The sequence below is a fragment of the Dipodomys merriami genome, unplaced genomic scaffold (genome assembly GCF_024711535.1).
Source record: "Dipodomys merriami isolate MVZ:Mamm:240054 unplaced genomic scaffold, mDipMer1.0.p SCAF_48, whole genome shotgun sequence".
Taxonomy (NCBI): domain Eukaryota; kingdom Metazoa; phylum Chordata; class Mammalia; order Rodentia; family Heteromyidae; genus Dipodomys; species Dipodomys merriami.
This window is the reverse complement of record NW_027206046.1, coordinates 8,743,435-8,760,755: the sequence shown is the minus strand read 5'-3', so window position 1 is coordinate 8,760,755 and position 17,321 is coordinate 8,743,435. Positions and strand designations below refer to the sequence as shown.

General features: G+C 36.2%; 1 protein-coding gene across 4 annotated transcripts in view; it reads left to right on the top strand.

The window, feature by feature from the left end:
- The window catches only part of Tcf12 (transcription factor 12), a 281,258-nt gene that overhangs the window by 108,030 nt on the left and 155,907 nt on the right, over window positions 1–17,321 (top strand). For all 4 annotated transcript variants that reach the window (XM_069995334.1, XM_069995336.1, XM_069995335.1 and 1 more), the window contains one exon: window positions 5,177–5,279. In XM_069995334.1, the coding sequence (XP_069851435.1) occupies window positions 5,177–5,279 (103 nt within the window). The remainder of the gene's footprint in view (window positions 1–5,176; window positions 5,280–17,321) is intronic.

Sequence of the window (17,321 nt, the reverse complement as noted above, 5' to 3'; positions counted from 1 at the left end):
GGTAAATTAATAGGCCTTCTTTATTGAACTCAGTGCTATTTTTTTCTGCCATTCTGGCAGTGCGCTTTGCTTTGATGTTCATACTTGGAGCTGGGCTGGTATATGGACATATAAGCTATTTATACTCAGCCCGGGAAGTTTAACTTAGAATTTGGCAGAGTGACTTGGGCTTCATTTAAAATTTTACTTGTTGGTCCATCCTGTGCCTTAGACTAATAATAGGAATTTAATAATACTAATCATACCTTAGAAGTGGTAATGTGGAACATCTTGGATTGCATGAAAAAGTTATCAGCTGATTAAAATAGTTTTGCATATTATTTTTCTTCTTTTACTCTCAGTGTCCTTGAAGGCAAAGATTGTGTTTTATTCATCATGTATCCAGGTGTCTAGCAGAGTGCCTACATATGTTTACATGCGCATTGTCACACTTTCCAATGACATTTCAATTTTTAAATCTCATGTGTAACTACATGAAACATGAAAACACAGGGAAAAGATGAAAGAAAAGAAAGGGTGAAAGGAAGAAGAAAACAGGCAGAAGGGAGTGAAGAGAAGGAAAGAGAAAATTGGTAAGCCTTGATAAGCTCATCTCAGATACATATTGATAGCACACATTGAAAATATTAGAACTCAAAGCAAGCAGGCAGATAGATGTTGACAGGTGTGGTTAGCTATTGGTTGAGATGGAGTCTGTTGAACTTTTATGATCTGGCTGGCATTGAATCATCATCCTTGAATTCCTGCCATTCAAGCTAGGATTACAGGTGTGAGCCATCATACCTGGCTGAGTTCTTGTTTTTGTGTCTGAAAACTTTATAGTAAGGTTCTGCAAAACAGGTAGGTAGGAAGGTTAATTAGGTAGGTAGATAGGTCAGATAGACAGTCCATTTATCATTGGGTTTTTGTAACAAAGGTGATTATGTCTTACTTATATAAATATAGAAACAACTTTGATCAGTAACTTCATGGGTTTTCTCTTGTAGCAAAGATGAACATTTCTAAGTTCTGTGTTTTTTTTTTTGTTTTGTTTTTGTTTTTGTTTTGGTCGGTCATGGGCCCTGAACTCTGGGCCTGGGTGCTGTCCCTCAGCTCTTCAGCTCAAGGCTAGCACCACTTAAGCCGCAGTGCCACTTCCGGCTTTTTCTGCTTATATGGTGCTCAGGAATCGAACCCAGGGCCTCATGCATGCAAGACAAGCACTCTACCACTGATCACCTTCACGGCCCATTTCTAAATTCTTGTGCCATACAATGATCAGAGAAAAACAGTATGAAATGCATTTTGTAGAACATATTGCATCATGTCAAAGCTGTTATGACGTGTTATGATATAGATGGAACTGTTTAAAATACACTAAGTAATAATTAAGGTAGATTTTAAGTATAGAATTGAACAGTTTTTGTATCTTTCCATGTATTATCTTTTAAAAAGTGTCGTTTTCATATATTCTATGAACAGTTTTCAATTTAACATGTCCCTTTATGTGAAGAATGCATCTTGATCATTCATGCCTTTCATTGTTCTCCCCTTTCCCATTTCAGCCTTTATTAGTAATATAATCAGTTGTTAATCTTATATGCTATTCATTATCATAAGACAAGAACAGTAATTTTTTAAGGAATGTTTGGAAATAGGCTGTGGCCAGTAGTATAGAGTGGCTAAAAAGCTAGTACAATAGATAATTCTGATTGTTTTGCTTTATTTTTCATAATGTATATCACTTACCATATGCAAGTCTTAATTTTCTTAGCAGTTATTTTCATAGTGATACCAGTCTTCAGAAGTTTTTGTTTGTTTGATCTGTTGGTTTTTTGAGATAGGTCTTGCTATATATGTAACCCCGGGTGGCCTCACGCTTGTCAATGTCAGGCTTCAGGCTCTGGAGCGCTGAGGTTGCCAGCATCCACTATCACACATGGCCAGAATTCAGATTTTTTTAGTTAGAAGCTTTAAAGGGTTCAGTTTGAAGTTTTTATTAGTATTGTAACTCCCTTTTATTTCCTCTGGTGGGGGGGACCAATCAGTGTTTTGCACACAGTAGGCCAGCTCTCCCACTGAGCCTCATCCTCAGTCCTCAGAATAGTCACTTTCTATCAGGTAAAAATATGTACTATGATTGATTGCTATTTGATATTATTACTAGTTTCTTTGCTCCCCTGCAGGTTCATGCATTATTTTGCTTTGTTCCTGTTAACTTTGTTTGCTCCAGGATCACACTGACTTATATAATCATACCCTTTTGCCATTTGAATTTATGGTAGCTATAAATTATATATTTTCTTAGTTCATCCTTTTCTCTCTAATGACCTGTAATTAGAATTATACCTAATTCTATGTGTTAAGAAGCATGCTGCTTAAATTTCTTGTGATCTAGCCCCCTTTTTATTTTTCACTGAAGCCTATTTGACACTTACTTTCTATTTAAAAATCTTTGGACTAGGCTGGGAATATGGCTTGGTGGTAGCGTGCTTGCCTAGCATTCATGGAGCCCTGTGTTCCATTCCTCAGTACTACATAAACAGAAAAAGCCAGAAGTAACACTGTGGTTAAAGTGATAAGAGTGCTAACCTTGAGCAAAAGAAGCCCAGGGACAGAGCCTAGGCTCTAAATTCAAGCCCCAGGACTGGTGATAAATAAAATACCTTTGAACGAATGTATACATAAGAATATGTATTCTCTCCAATTTATACATTCATATATTCTTCACATCCAGCTTTAGTGTGGACAGTGTGGCTGACCTACATACACATCACAATTAGCATTTTCTAGAATAATGTTCTTTTAGGATGACAAGCCATGTTTTAGTGAGTACTTTTCAGGTTGTAATGCCTTGTGTTGACTCTAAGAATGGCAAGAATACCCAGATGTATGTGAAATGATCGTAAATCACTTGGCACAGTAGCAGTGTTCACTTCAGAATAGAAGCAACTCTATGGAAAGACCTTGGGTAAAAGCCATCCTATTCTATATGTATCTTCTCCTGCATGGGACTTTGATTGTGGTTATTGGGGACACCCTGGTGGTCATATCAGGTGTAAACGTCATCCAAGTATGTCTTGAGTGTCTGTCTGCCACATGTGTATCAGTGATTATAAAGTAGATAAAACTGAAACAGATTCATGTGGGATTTCACATTCTCTGAAGGTTAATTTTAAAGCAGAACAGCAGAAAGAGTAGTGACCTGAATCCATGAGCAATTGTTAAGATTTGACAGTTACTCCTAGTCCTTTGGTTAAAGTGACAGCATGCCTACAGTTTTAGCCCTATTAGCGTCTTCTTGAATGTTAGTTAGCCTGTAGTCTGGGTAGTGATAAATGTTAGTGATGAATGATTTTATAGTCCCAGAGGATTTGGGTGGTTTCTGGTTTCTGCCAGGCAGAGCAGTTTTTCTGTCTTATTTGGGCCTCATGTAAGTTTTTCTGATCTTTGATATGATGGTTTTAATTTAGGAGAGGGGTGGTTGTCACTTGGAGTTTTTATTAACTAGTATTCAAAGTTCTATTTAGAAACAGTATCATTTTGGAGGTGATGATACACTTTGTGTAAGAATCTGAGAACTGGGGCTGGGAATGTGGCTCAGTGGTAGAGCGCTTGCCTTGCATGCCTGAGGCCCTGGGTTCGATTCCTCAGCACCACATAAGCAAAAAGAAAAAAGCCAGAAGTGGTGCTGTGGCTCAAGTGGTAGAGCGCTAGCCTTGAGCTGAAGAGCTGAGGGACAGCACCCAGGCCCAGAGTTCAGGCCCAAGACAGGATCAAAAAAAAAAAAAAAAAAAAAGAGCAAGAATCTGAGAACCAGGATAGTTTTTTAATCTGTAGGAATTTTGGAACTTTATTATCTTTTCTCCCTTTGTTTTTGCAATTTTTTTATTGTGATTAAGTGATTACATACATTTCAGAAATTTCACAGTATTGTGGGATAGTGATACTTAGTTCAAGTCACAAATACATTCTAACCTTCATGGGGAAAATTGTTTTTATTGTGGACATTGATCAAAGAGAACTAAGCAACTCAGTGGCAGTGATGGGAAGGAGGGAATGAGTGGGGAAAGAGGGAACAGCTGACACTAAGCAAAAGGAAAGAAATTAAATATCACCCGATGTGGAAGAAATAACTGTATTGTCAAAGCTCATAGAACTCCCTTTGTTTTAAAACACATATGTTAAAGTACAAAAAGAAATTTAGTAACAGCTATTATGAAATCATAATATATTTTTGTGGTCTTGCATTTTCAGACACAAATGAACTGTTTTTATTAAATATTTTTTACATGGCTCAGTTTCTGTGAGATAATATACTAGTTCTAAAAGGAGTTCAAATAAAAATTTTTTTGTTGTTAAATATATTGTTTGCTGTTTAGCAAAGGGTTTATTTTCAGTATATTGTTGGTGAGTTAGTTTTAGAAATACAAATAATGGATAATTTCTATTATTTTAGATAAGGCTACTGAAGGATCCCTCACATCCATCCCAGGGGACCACACAGAGGCAGGCAGGCACAGGAGAAAGATTATTATAAGGTTTATTAGAGGAGCGATATTTCCCCCAAGAAGGGAGCAAATGGCACCTGTCCCTATCTAGGTAGCAGAAGGATCTGGGGGCAGGAAGTGAAGTAAGTGGGAGCTCAGGTGGGTCTGGGCGGAGAGAGTGAAGTGGCCAGCTGTTTGGCAGGAGCTCCAGGGCTGGGAGGAGCTGTGGACCAAAGGTGGGGATAATACTAACTGCTGCAGTTGTGTAATGCTTTGTAAAGCTTGGGTGGAGAGGAAGAGTGGGAAGATAGAAAGAGCGTTTTTTTTTAGTTCATTGCAACTTTGAAGTAGATTTTCTCTCCTTTTTTTTTCTTAATCCATAGAATTTGTCTTTTGGAGATAATTTTAGTAATCCTTTATAAAATTTGTATAGCTCCCTTTCACTTTGCAAACAACATACTTAGCTAGTATTTATTTCAGAAATTCCTTTAATTTTAAGAACAATAAATTTTAAAGTAACCTTTTTCTTTTTACTTTAAAATCTTAAGAAAGAAGTAAAAGCAGCTATTTAGGTTTTCAAATGATTAACCAGAAACTTTGTTAGGAATGACCGGTTGTCTGTACTTTAACTAGGTGAGTGTTGTGCTGCTCAATTAGCATGACTATCACATAATCTCTTTTAATACTCTGGTCTTTCTTTCCCCTAGGGTTTTACAGACAGCCCTCATTACAGTGATCACTTGAATGACAGTCGATTAGGGGCACACGAAGGCTTGTCTCCAACACCTTTCATGAACTCAAATCTGATGGGTAAGTTGATTTTTCTGTAAGTAGTCTTCCTAAAGCCTATGGCTCTGAGTTTGTTTTATCCCTTTATCCAAGGACATGTAAGTATCTAGAAGGAAACCCCTGATTTCCTAGAGTCTGGAGCTTTTCTTCTTCAGTCCAGCTTGAGTGCCATCATTCTGAAATTTGGGGCCTTCTCAGAGCACTGTTGTTTTTGGCGTCAAACAAGAGGTTACGGTGTTTGAACTGTCAGCTTTGACAATGTCTTTGTGACCTCAAGTAGTATATGTTTTCTGGGGGGTCCAAGAGGCATTATTTCAGGGGCTCTTGTGAGTTAGTATTTGTTTTAATGCATGTTATACACGTGATTTTAGGCAGATTTTGGCACTACTTGATTAAAATTTAATATTTCCTTTAGCTATTACAGAATTTGTTTTTAGTACTTGGGTTCATCTTGAGGATGTTTGAGAATCTTCTGCAAAATTGAAGAGTACTATGAGGGTCATGACACAATCCCCTAGCCATACGTGTATGGCTCGTTTGTTTGTTTTCCTGCTACTCCTTACTCAATGCGAAGCCTCATTTTTCCCCTTCCAAAATAAGCCCATTTCCCCCCCAGTTTGCATGCCATTCTTTTTTCTTTTTTTAGTTAAACAAGCAATTTGACCTCTTGGCAAAACCTGATTGAAAAAAACCATCTATGACATTTTTTTCTTCTTGTTTATGCTTTGGCTCAGCACATTAGAAAAGCTTTATTCAGTCTTCTACTGATTGCCATTGACGTCATGTAAATTTGGAAGGCTTGTGTAATTGACACTGATTTTATTACTCACTCTATTTCTTAGGGATGTGACCTATATTTTGATCTTAGAATTGTCCTTTTGAGACACAGCCAAGCTAATCTAAGTAGATTACTCAAATCCAAAATCTGGTGGTCTGCAGATTCTTTCTAAATGACTTTGCTCTGAACAGTCTTTGTTTGTCTCCTGCACCTGATAGTCTTGTGGATTTTGCCTAACATAACTACAGTTTAAAGCCAGATATTTTGAGTTTGATACAAGAATTAAAAGGACATGGATGTAATCATCAGAAGTTATGGTTAAGATTACCATTTATTTTAAAATAAGGGCCAATGAAAACCATAGTATCAAGCATATTATTTCAAGTAAAACTCAAGAATTGAATTTGAACAAAATGATTAATTGGTTCATTTATTTTAAATTTTTTCTTTTAAGCTTACCGTCAAAGGAAAGTACACACCTTTTGCACTGTATCTTTTCTCTAAGAATTTACACTAAGTATAGCAGAGCAATTTAAAGTTAGCCTTTTTGTAGTTCTGGGATATAACTAAGCTTTCTTAATTGAGGTCCTTCCTCTGAACTGTAAATCATTATAAATTGTCCTTTTTGTATTCTTGTTCTTGCCTTTATTCTTTGCTCACAGAGATAACTCTTAGGCACAGTGAAATTGCATCATTAGCACAGCTTTGAGTCCATGTGACTACTATAATTGTGGGGAAGAAATGGTTTCAGTGACATCCAGACAGTATGGGATGGATGTCAGTTACTTGTTCTGTGCAGCTATTGACTAAAAATATTTCTAAAATTCAGTTTGAGGTATCATCTAATATGGAGCAATTATGAGCATGTGCCTATTGATTTTTCACTTTTCAGAGGATTACTGAAATACTTTCAATAGTTACCAGTATTCTGTGTATAAAATATATGTCAGCTGGCACTGGTGGTTCGTAGTCATAACTACTTAGGAGGCTGAGAGATCTGAGGATTGTAGTTCAAAGCTAACCTAAGCAGAAAGTCTGTGAGATGCTTATCTGTAATTCCTCACCTCTCCCCGTCCTCTTCCCCCCCCCCCCAAATACAAAAACAAAAACGAACCAAAAACCCACACACACCTGAAAGTGGAGCTGCGGATCAAATGGTGGAGTGTTCGCCTTGAGCACAAAAGCTCATGGACAGCACTCAGGCTGAGTTCAAAGACCCAGGACTGACAAACAAATTCCAAGTAAATCATAACTAATTTGTGAAAAGGTTTATTTCCATTTAAATGGATAAAGACTAAAAACCAACCCATGTGCTCATCAAACTACTTTTTTGTAGTATATCAACTGCATATAGACCATTTATTTATTGTGAGTCTTAACTACCTAATTTTGGTGTGTTTATGCACTAAAAAGGGAGAAATAACCCTGAAATCGTTAGGAATCTATGTTCAAAATTCATTGGCCATTGACAACGTCTGATTTTGCCACTCTTCCTTCACTTTTTTTTCAATAAAAACAACTGAATGAGGTTTCTCAGCGGAGCTGTCTACGTGGCAATAGTTTGATTTTGGAAATGATTATCTCTGAAATTGTAGTGCAGTTTCACCCCTGCAGCAACAGACAATCCAACTTGAAATGAGACAAAGGAATTGAACCACTAGATGCATGAATGTTTGGGTTTGTAACACTCGATAGTGACAACTGATAGTTTCACTTTTCTAGCTCCTTGTTAATTTAAGGACATTTCAGGCTAAAAAATAAAAATTGAAGCTTTGCTTCTAATGTACATGGCAGATTAGAAGCATTTGAATTGTTCATAACTGTAACAATAGGTAACCTTGAGAATGGCGTTTGAATGGTGAATGCTCAGAAATAGTTAAAGCTAGGAGAAAAGCAGTTGCATACTTCATCATTGATGTCAATGTAGAAGAAACACCATTAAGTTTGGGGGAGAGATTGTACATCTAGGGAATGTTTTGAGTATTATGTTCAGCTATAAGCACATTTGCCTGCAGAAAGAGTGGTTTATAAAATGCCACTGTCTTTTATGATGGAGCTTTCAAATACTTTAATGATTTTATACATTGCAACAATGAGAAATATGGTCTAACAAGGGTTGATAATGATTCAATAATGAACAATTGGCCACAGATTCTGTATTCATTTAGATATTTTGAAGTGTATTAATGTAGGAAGTAAAGCTGTTACATTGGATCAGTTAGTGTTTCTTTTAAAGAATTTCAGAACTACTCTTGATTTGTCAGTATGGAATTGTGGAGGGTTTTTCTTATGTTTCAAGTAAGTATACCCTTTTGGTACATCACTAGGCAATTAGCATCCACAGTTCTTTATTGTATTGCATTAAAGCTTTGTGTCAAACTTTAACCCTAGCAATTAGTAATATTCCCAGCCTTGACTCACTTCCAGCTTTGGAAGCAAGCTTTCCACTCTTGGTCCCCTCAAAAATTCAGTAACAGTTGTTTACCTTTTCCTTTGGTAATTAGTCATTTTTGGTCATGATGGGGGTTGATTTATTAATTGGACACCGAAATGAATTTTTTCACAAAATTGCACATCTTTTGATTCTTAAGTGATTATGGAATCAGTTGCTGCCGTCTTTTCAATTCTTCCAGGTTTATCAAAGCTTTACTTATTTTAAGAAGCATATATGTCTGCATTGTCTTAAATAAAAAATTTAAGACATAAAAGAGTAACTTGTTTGGATCCCCCCCCTTTTTTTTTTTTGCCAGTTCTGGGCTTGAACACAGAGCCTGGGCACACTGTTCTTGAGCCTCTTTCTGCTTAAGGCTAGCATTCTACCACTGGAGCCACAGTGCCACTTCTGTTTTTTTTTTTTTTTTTTTTCTGAGAAGTTGATTGGAGATGAGAGTTTCACAGACTTAAGCCTGTGCTGGCTTCAAGCCATGATCTTCAAATATCAGCCTCCTATGTAGCTAGATTACAGGTGTGAGCCACTGGTACTCAGCATGAATTTTCCTTTTTGTCTGAAACATTTGATTATATTCCTTTCTGATACCTGTTTTCCCTGTAGAGATGGCTTGTTAATATTTTCTTGAAGAGTGAAATCAACATGTGATCAAATATGAGGAAATTCAGGGCTAAAAGTTAGGAATTGAAAATAACCATTACCTTTCTGATAGAGTAATGTTAGGTATCCCCAAAGGTATTCAGCAGTTCTAGAATTTTCTAATGTTATAAATACATCTATTTAATATCCAATATACAACTCTGAACAAAACCTGCTCTTAGAATTGTAATTGTCAAGGCTATTGTCAATGAAGCCTCTGCTTAAAAATATGGACTTAGAAAAAACCAGTGGTCCTTCCATTGAACTAGGATCTCCTTTGATGGCAGCTACCAATTTTATTTCCATTTTATTGGCAGCTAAATAGATTTTTAAGGGCTTTTCTGAGAACTGAAATCTTGTTATATTATTTTCCTATACATTTAGTAATTCAGATTACAAGTTTCAAGGATAAATCTTCTGTATAGATGATACTGCCTGTTTTATTTTATGATATATCCAAAAATCCCCTAGAAATACAAAAATTGTATTAGTCATCATTTTCCAAATGTCAAAAGCATAATAAAACTCTGCCGTCAGAGGTATCTAACTTTAATATATATTAATTTCCTTTGCTAGATCAGATAATGAAAATGATTATAATTGTGTTTATGAGAATGAACTAGTATGACTTAATGTCTGATTTGATAATATTTCATAAGTGTGAGTTCTTTATGCTTTTTCAGTGTTGTATTAACTCCAAATCTCATGAAAATATGTGAGTCTATCTTCATTGATATGCAACCTCTGAATTTGGCTGCTTGCAAACACAGAATGTTGGCACTGGAAGAAACTTGAATGAGAGAGATCTAGTAAATTGAAGAGACAAAAGCGCCCCCCCCCCCAAAAAAAAAGAAATTACTATTTGAAAAAATGGCCCTAACACTCTTGATTCTAATTTAGCTTGCAGTCTAGTCCTATTATGCCATAATACCTTTTCCCCCATTTTTACATCAAATGATTTAGTCATTTGCTGCTGCCTTTTTCCTCCGTTACAGCTCTTACAATGTTTTTTACTCCTCTTTGTACTGCCTAGATGGTCATTGACCGGTTTGACTCGTGTGGAAAATAGCCATCTCCTTTGTGAACCTATTCATCCAGGTGTTCTGCCCTTTACTGTGTGAAAGTACTCTATACTGGAAAATAAAAGTAAATAATACTCACTCTGTCTTTACAGTCTTAACTATTCCAGTGTGGCATGGGGCTGGTAAGAAATTCAGTAATTCTACTGGGCAGATTATGAGTGATGTAAAAAAAATTTTTTGGAGACTTTCAGGAATTAAGTTGAGGCATAGCCATAAGTAATCAGAGAAAGTTTTATGGTTAGAGTAAAACTTAGTTACACATGACAGAATCTAACTTAAACTAGGTGATATTTATGACATATATTCAGGAAGGCTAGGACTTGATTAATTTTTGGTACAAGCAGCTATTATCAAGGTTTCCTTTTTTTGTTCTCTCCTTTTACCTTAGAGATGTTTATTGAAAAAAAATGGAAAAAAAATAGAGATAAATGAGGTCAAGAAAAGCAGATTGAAAAAGGTGAAAGAGTGAGGTGGGTGTGTTCTTTGTGGCATGCCTGTGCACCCACACACCCGTATACCACACCCACACCTCCCTCTCTTTTCCTTCCACACCTAGGCTTGTACATTCTAGACAAGCATTCAACCACTAAACTTCACCTCCAGACTTGGTGTATTTTTTTTTTCTTTGAGAAAATTATACTGCCATTAATTTACATTTGAGTTTCGTTGATTTTCTCCTCTATTATTAATGCACTCATTTACGTCTTGAGCTGTCAGGTGTCTTTTTATTTGACGAATTGATTCCTTAGCATTATTTTCATGGACTTCATGAGATCCAGAGTCTCTTAGATTATCATTCAACTTCCAGTGTATTTCTTTTGTATAAGGAATAAATATCAAGAGGTCGACCAACAGTGCCATTGACTGTGGCCTGAGGCAGCCACCACATTGTTTTCGGGGTTATTTTAGTCTTGTCTTTTATTTTTTTAAATGTTGTCTGGTCGAATGAATATTTTGATAAGAGTATGTGTGTATAATATATGATTAAATTTTGACATTCTTTCTTACTGAAAACTGGTGTTTTGGTGCTACTGCCATGTGCTATGGTTTGGTGTTTCTGCAGTCATTCTTGTTTGTATTCTTGTTTTTCACTTTGAGAATACCTCTGGAGAATTCTTATACTTTCTAGGGAGTCATAATTAAATGGGAGTTAGAATACAAGCCTCTTCACAGCAAATTAAATAAATTAGTTTGTAGTTAGTTATAAATTTTATTAATATCTTTACAAGTGTACTTATTTATCCTGATTCCTGAGATCATGTGTCAGGAAACTTTTATACAGAGTTAGATTGTAAATGTTATAGATTTGTGATCCAGAAGTAGGTATTTAAAAAATATGTAGGTATTTTAAAAATATTTAAAAATGGTTTCCTATTTGAGACCATATCTTCTATAAATTAGAGGACTAGTTAAGCAAATAATTAGTCCACACTCTCACATACTGTATTAGAGTCCTGTCCTATGTGTTGACAGAACTATCCTGGGAAACATTTAAGTAAAAAAGGTAAATACAGAAAAACAGATCAAGCTTCTTTTGATCTGTGATACAAGTGACACACAACTAAATTCAGGGAAGCATCTTGGATTGAATCTTGGAACAGAAAAATTAGTGAAGAAAACAATGAAATTCTAAATCTTAAGTTTAGTTAATAGTATTGGGTTATTGTTAATTTCTTAGTTTTGACAAATATTGCCTGCTTATGTTAGATATAAGGGTAAACTGGATAGAAGGTATGTAACTTCCATAAATTTTAAATTTTTCTCCACATAAGACATTCACTTTAAAAAAATACACATCTTTGTATTTGTGTAGAATGTCTCTGAAAAATATATACTAGAAATTATTAACAATGTTTGCCTTATATGAGGGAAACTCTTGGCAGGCAGAGGGAAAAAGAGACTGTACTTTGTACCATGTGGATGTATTAATAATATTTACCACTCAAAGGAGTGAAAAAGACAAAACACATGCCTTTGCAAAAGACTTGTCTGATAAAGGACTATTAAATCTATAAATAAATCTTCAAATTCAATAATGAGAAAATTCTAGCAGTTGATTTAAAGATGGGCAAAACACCTGAACAGTCATCTCACCTAAGAAATTATATAGATGGCAAATCAGCTTCTGGGAGAAATGCCTAACATAGTGTATTATGAGGGTGCAAAATAAAGTGACAATGAAATATCACTACACACCTGTTAGAAAGCCCAGAACTCAAAACACTGACCACACAAATAATGGCAAGAATGTGAAGTAATAGGAACTCTGACTTATTGCTGGCAATACTGTAAAATGGTATGGCATTTTGTGAGCCAGTGTGACAAATTCCTATATAACTAAGTGCTGTTACCATAGAATCATCAGTTAGTTGTATTCCTTGGTACATACTCAAAGAACTTGAAAATTTATGCCACATGGTGATCTGCAAACAGGTGTTTATAGCAGCTTTATTTCATATCTACAAAACTGGGAAGCAACCAAGCGGTCCTTCAGTTGGTGAATGCATAAACTTTGATACATCTAGACAGTTGAAGACCACTATGAAAAATGACCATTTGGATGCCAGTGGCTTGCACCTTTGACCCCAGTTACTCAAGAGGCTGAGACCAGGAACGTTGAGGTTCAGAGCCAATCCAGGCAGAAAAATTCACTGGATTCCATCTCCAATTAATGCCAGACTGGAGGAGCTGCTCAAACTGAGCAAGAATGTGAGGATCTGAGTTCAAGCTCTGCTACTAGCACCCAAAAAAAAAAAAAAAAAAGGATGTGGCTGGGGATGTGGCTTAGTGGTAGAGTGCTTGCTTAGTTACATGCATGAAGTTCTGGGTTTGATTCCTAAGTACCATATAAACAGAAAAGGCTGGAAGTAGTATTGTGGTTCACATTGGAGAATGCTTGCCTTGAGCACAGAGAGGCTCAAGGACAGTGGCCAGGCCCTAAGTTCAACCACCAGGACTGGTTAAAAAAAAAAAAAAAGACCTCAAATGCAAATCACTATGAATATTGTTCTTACAAATCTATGGGACTCTCTAGTTATCTAAGAAAAACTTTTAACTACAAACGAAGTAAATAGATAAGTGAATATATAAATAATGAAACATAATTGTAGGAGAGAAGGTTAGGAAATACTGATGAGAGGTCAGGAATGTGCAGACTTGTAATGGAAATATAGAAAAACATAGACTTATGTTATTAAATCACTCAAAATCCATGAGTTACTAAAGCAAGTTCAAGCCAGTCCTGTGGCTTGAACTCAGAGCCTACGCACTATCCCTGAGTTTCTTTTGATCAAGGCTAGCACTCTACCGCTTGAGCCACAGCAACACTTCTGGCCTTTTCTGTTTATGTGGTACTGAGGAATTGAACTCAGGGATTTATGCATGCTAATCAAGCACTCTGCCACTAAGCCACATTCCCAGCCCATTGAACGTTTTAATTTTAGAAAACATCTACTCTGATAAAAAGCTACCACTGAGCCACTTTCCCAGCCCCAGTACTTTTTTTTTAAGTATTTTTGTCAATTGTTGGTCCTTTTCCTTTGAGTGCACAGCAGTTTTGTACCTTGGGGTAATAGGGAGCACAAATGTTCAAAGACCAGAAGCCTGTTTTGTTTTTTTTAATCTTTTAAGAAAGATAATCTGTATTTAAGAATTGAGAATTTACAGAGAAAAATATTAGCAAGAAGGCAAAATATTGTTGCAGGAGGAAGAGGAAAGGATGTATTGGAGAAAGGTGTTGGAAGGCCCTAAAGTTAATTCTATAGTGATCAACTTTATCTTATTTCTCTATCTTACTCTCTTCCCCCTCCCCACACCCAACACGGAAAAATGCAAAGACAAATGTTTGGCTCAGTCTTTCTTTTTAGTTAAGGGATGATTAGGTTTACTGTGAAGAATTCTCTCTTCTCCCTTAGAATGCTAATCCTACTTGGGAAGGTCTTTGGCAGGTCTCAATTTTATCACCAGTCAAAAGAAGATGGCTCACAGGAAGTTTGAAAGTCTACCTCCCACAATTCTCTGGAGGGAGTTCTGACTTATCTCTTGGGGATCATTGGGGAAGAAAACAGAGAATGGGTTCTTAGAAGCTGAGTCGAGGAAAAACAGCAGTTTCCCTTGGAAATTGAAAGATTCTACTGAATTTGTCAGAATTTCCTCAACTTAATTAAAAGTCTTATTTTAAAATATATATATGGCCAGGTGCTGGTGGCTCATACCTGTAATACTAGCTATTAAGGAGTCTGAGATCTGAGGATCAGGGTTCAAAACTGATCTGAGCAGGAAAGTTTGTGAGACTCATAACTCCAATTAACCACCAGAAAACTGGAAGTGGCGCTGTGACTCTAGTGGTAGAGCACTAGTCTTGAGCAAATGAAACTAAGTGACAGAGCCCAGGCCTTGATTTCAAGCCCAGAACCAGCACTATATGTATGTGTATTAAAAGAAAATGTCTAGATTGTAAAACATTTTTGTCATTTGTAAAAATTTAGACTATAATTATGGATCTGCTTGTTAAGCATCAACATAGGTTTTTAGAAGTGTTTTCTGAATGATTAATTATTATTGTAGATGAGTCATTGGGACAGATTTTTTTTAATGTATATATGAAATCTAAAGTAAAAACAGATCACTTGCTTTAAAAAGAGGTGTAAGATGAAGTGCCTGCATCTCAAATTTTCCATTTTGTTTTAGTGTGTCTGTTAATCTGGCTGTAGGGTGTGTTTATCTGCTGTGAAGTCCACTGAGGCATGCAGAGATGCACAGTGTATGATTTTCCCCAGTGGTCTCTCTTAGGGCATTTATAGCTGTGCTGCAGTGTGTGGGGTCAGTGTGTATGGGGGTGGGGGCTGGGGAGGGGAGTGAGCCAGAAGGGCTAAGATGTCAGCTATTATAAAGCTACTTAGATTTTTCTTTAGAAAAAGAATGAGACATTGGACTAAAATGTCTTATATTCTACAAGGCAGTTAATTGGAAGTATGTACAATAATGATTAATAGTATTGCATTTTAATAATTTATGCTAATAAATTAGAATTTCTCTATCTCATTTCTTAACATAAGCTATTTTAATTTGTCCTTACATTTATTTAGTTCATTTGAACCCATGGCCTAGGTTAATGTTAACTAAGTAATTCAGCTCATGTTAACCAATTGTTTATGATATTTTAGATTTTTTTTGTTAAGGTGGATTTGTAATATTATTGCATGTCTTATATGAATCAAGATGGTCATTGATTTGACTTTCTGCCTTCATAAAAGTGTTAAATTATGGTGTTATTAAATATTCTTATTAAATCATTTGCATTATCACCATAAATAAAAGTTTACACAACCATAAAAATTCCAATTCAGTGGAAATGAATTAGGTATGGAGAATCTGTTACTTTGTGAAGGAACACATTGCAGGATAGAAGGGTCATTTGATCATGTAAGAGGAAATATTCTAATTCAAGATACAAACAGTACTACTAAGAGTAACGTGTACATCAGTTTGTAGTAGATCAAGCTGTAGATGTTTGGAAAAATGACTCCTAAATTACCCAGTAAGTTTGAAAGATAAAGCTTTCTCAGCATGCATTCTCATGATAAACATAGCAATGTATGATATCTGATTAGTGTCATAATAGATTGCCTGAAAGATAATGGTTCTAAGGGTCAATAAAACACACAGTAGGAAAGAATTAATTAACATAATAAATCTAGGTTCAGAAAGTAAGGATTTTTGTTCAGCTGGTTCGTAATATTTTTGTTTATTAAAACTGTTCTAAAAATAGCATAATTAGGGAAAATGATCATGTTTTGCCTTGAAAGCCATGTTGTAATTAGAGTAGCATGGAACCACAAGAAACTACACCCCTCTTGGCCTTTTCCTCCCCTCCATTTTCTCCTCCCTTCCCTGGGGTTTGAACTCAGGGACTCAGTTTTGGTAGATAGGTTCTCTACCATTTGAATCACACCCACTAGCCCTTAATATTATCATTTTTATACAAAAATTAAATGCTATTCTGCTTTAATTTTCAGTATGACTGAGCTCTTAGGAATTAGGCTGAAAGATTGTTTTTAATTGGGGGAACAGACTTTTATGTCTAGGAAAAAAATAATACAAGAGGAACAATATAAGTTGCTGCCTTCAGTATAGTTCCACAGTAGCTCCATATGTTTCTACAAGTTTGAGAGCTGGCCTTAGGTAGAATGGTGGCTTTATTTGGTTTTGAGAACAAAAGAGGAATTTGGTTCATGTCATTGTACAAATTAGGAAACTAAGACCAAGCCCTATGTTTGATGAAAGTAACAATTGATGTTAAGAACACTGCTGCACATTTTAAAAGTTTTGTTTTCACTGTATTTCCACTAATATTGATGTCTCAAGTTAACATTCACTGACATGTAAGGGGAAAGACAGAGTAGTCCCATGTGACAAGAGAGTCAAGTGGCAATTATATAGTATACTAGATTAAAGTGGATCAATGAAAGCCGGGCGCTGGTGGCTCACGCCTGTAATCCTAGCTACTCAAGAGGCTGAGATCTGAGGATTGCGGTTCAAAGCCAGCCCGGGCAGGAAAGACCGTGAGACTCCTGTCTCCAATAAACCACCAGAAAACCGGAAGTGGCGCTGTAGCTCAAGTGGTAGAGCGCTCGCCTTGAGCTGAAGAGCTGAGGGACAGCACCCAGGCCCAGAGTTCAAGCCCCACGACCGACAAAAAAATAAATAAATAAAGTGGATCAATGAACAGAAATGTAGGATTTCAGTGGGAGACGATCTTATTTGTGTCTAGTGGATCCCATGTTAAGGGATCTTGAAATAAAGCCATTTTCTTTTCCTTGAGTGGTACTGGGCTTGATCTCTCAGGGCTTTGTGCTGAACAAGTGCTTTACCACATGAGCCACGCACTCAAGCATGGTAGAAGGTGTTATTTCACTCTGGACCAGAGTATGGAGTAGCCAAATTGCAGTAAATTTTAGGCCAAATTTTATCACCGCCCCCCAAGGGATTTTTGTTGTAAGTATAAAAGAGAAATTAAAATTTCCCTAAAATTTCTCTGTAAACCTAAAGATTCACTGGAGAAGGGATGGCAATTTTATCATCCTGAAATGATGATAGATTTAGACTGAGATCTG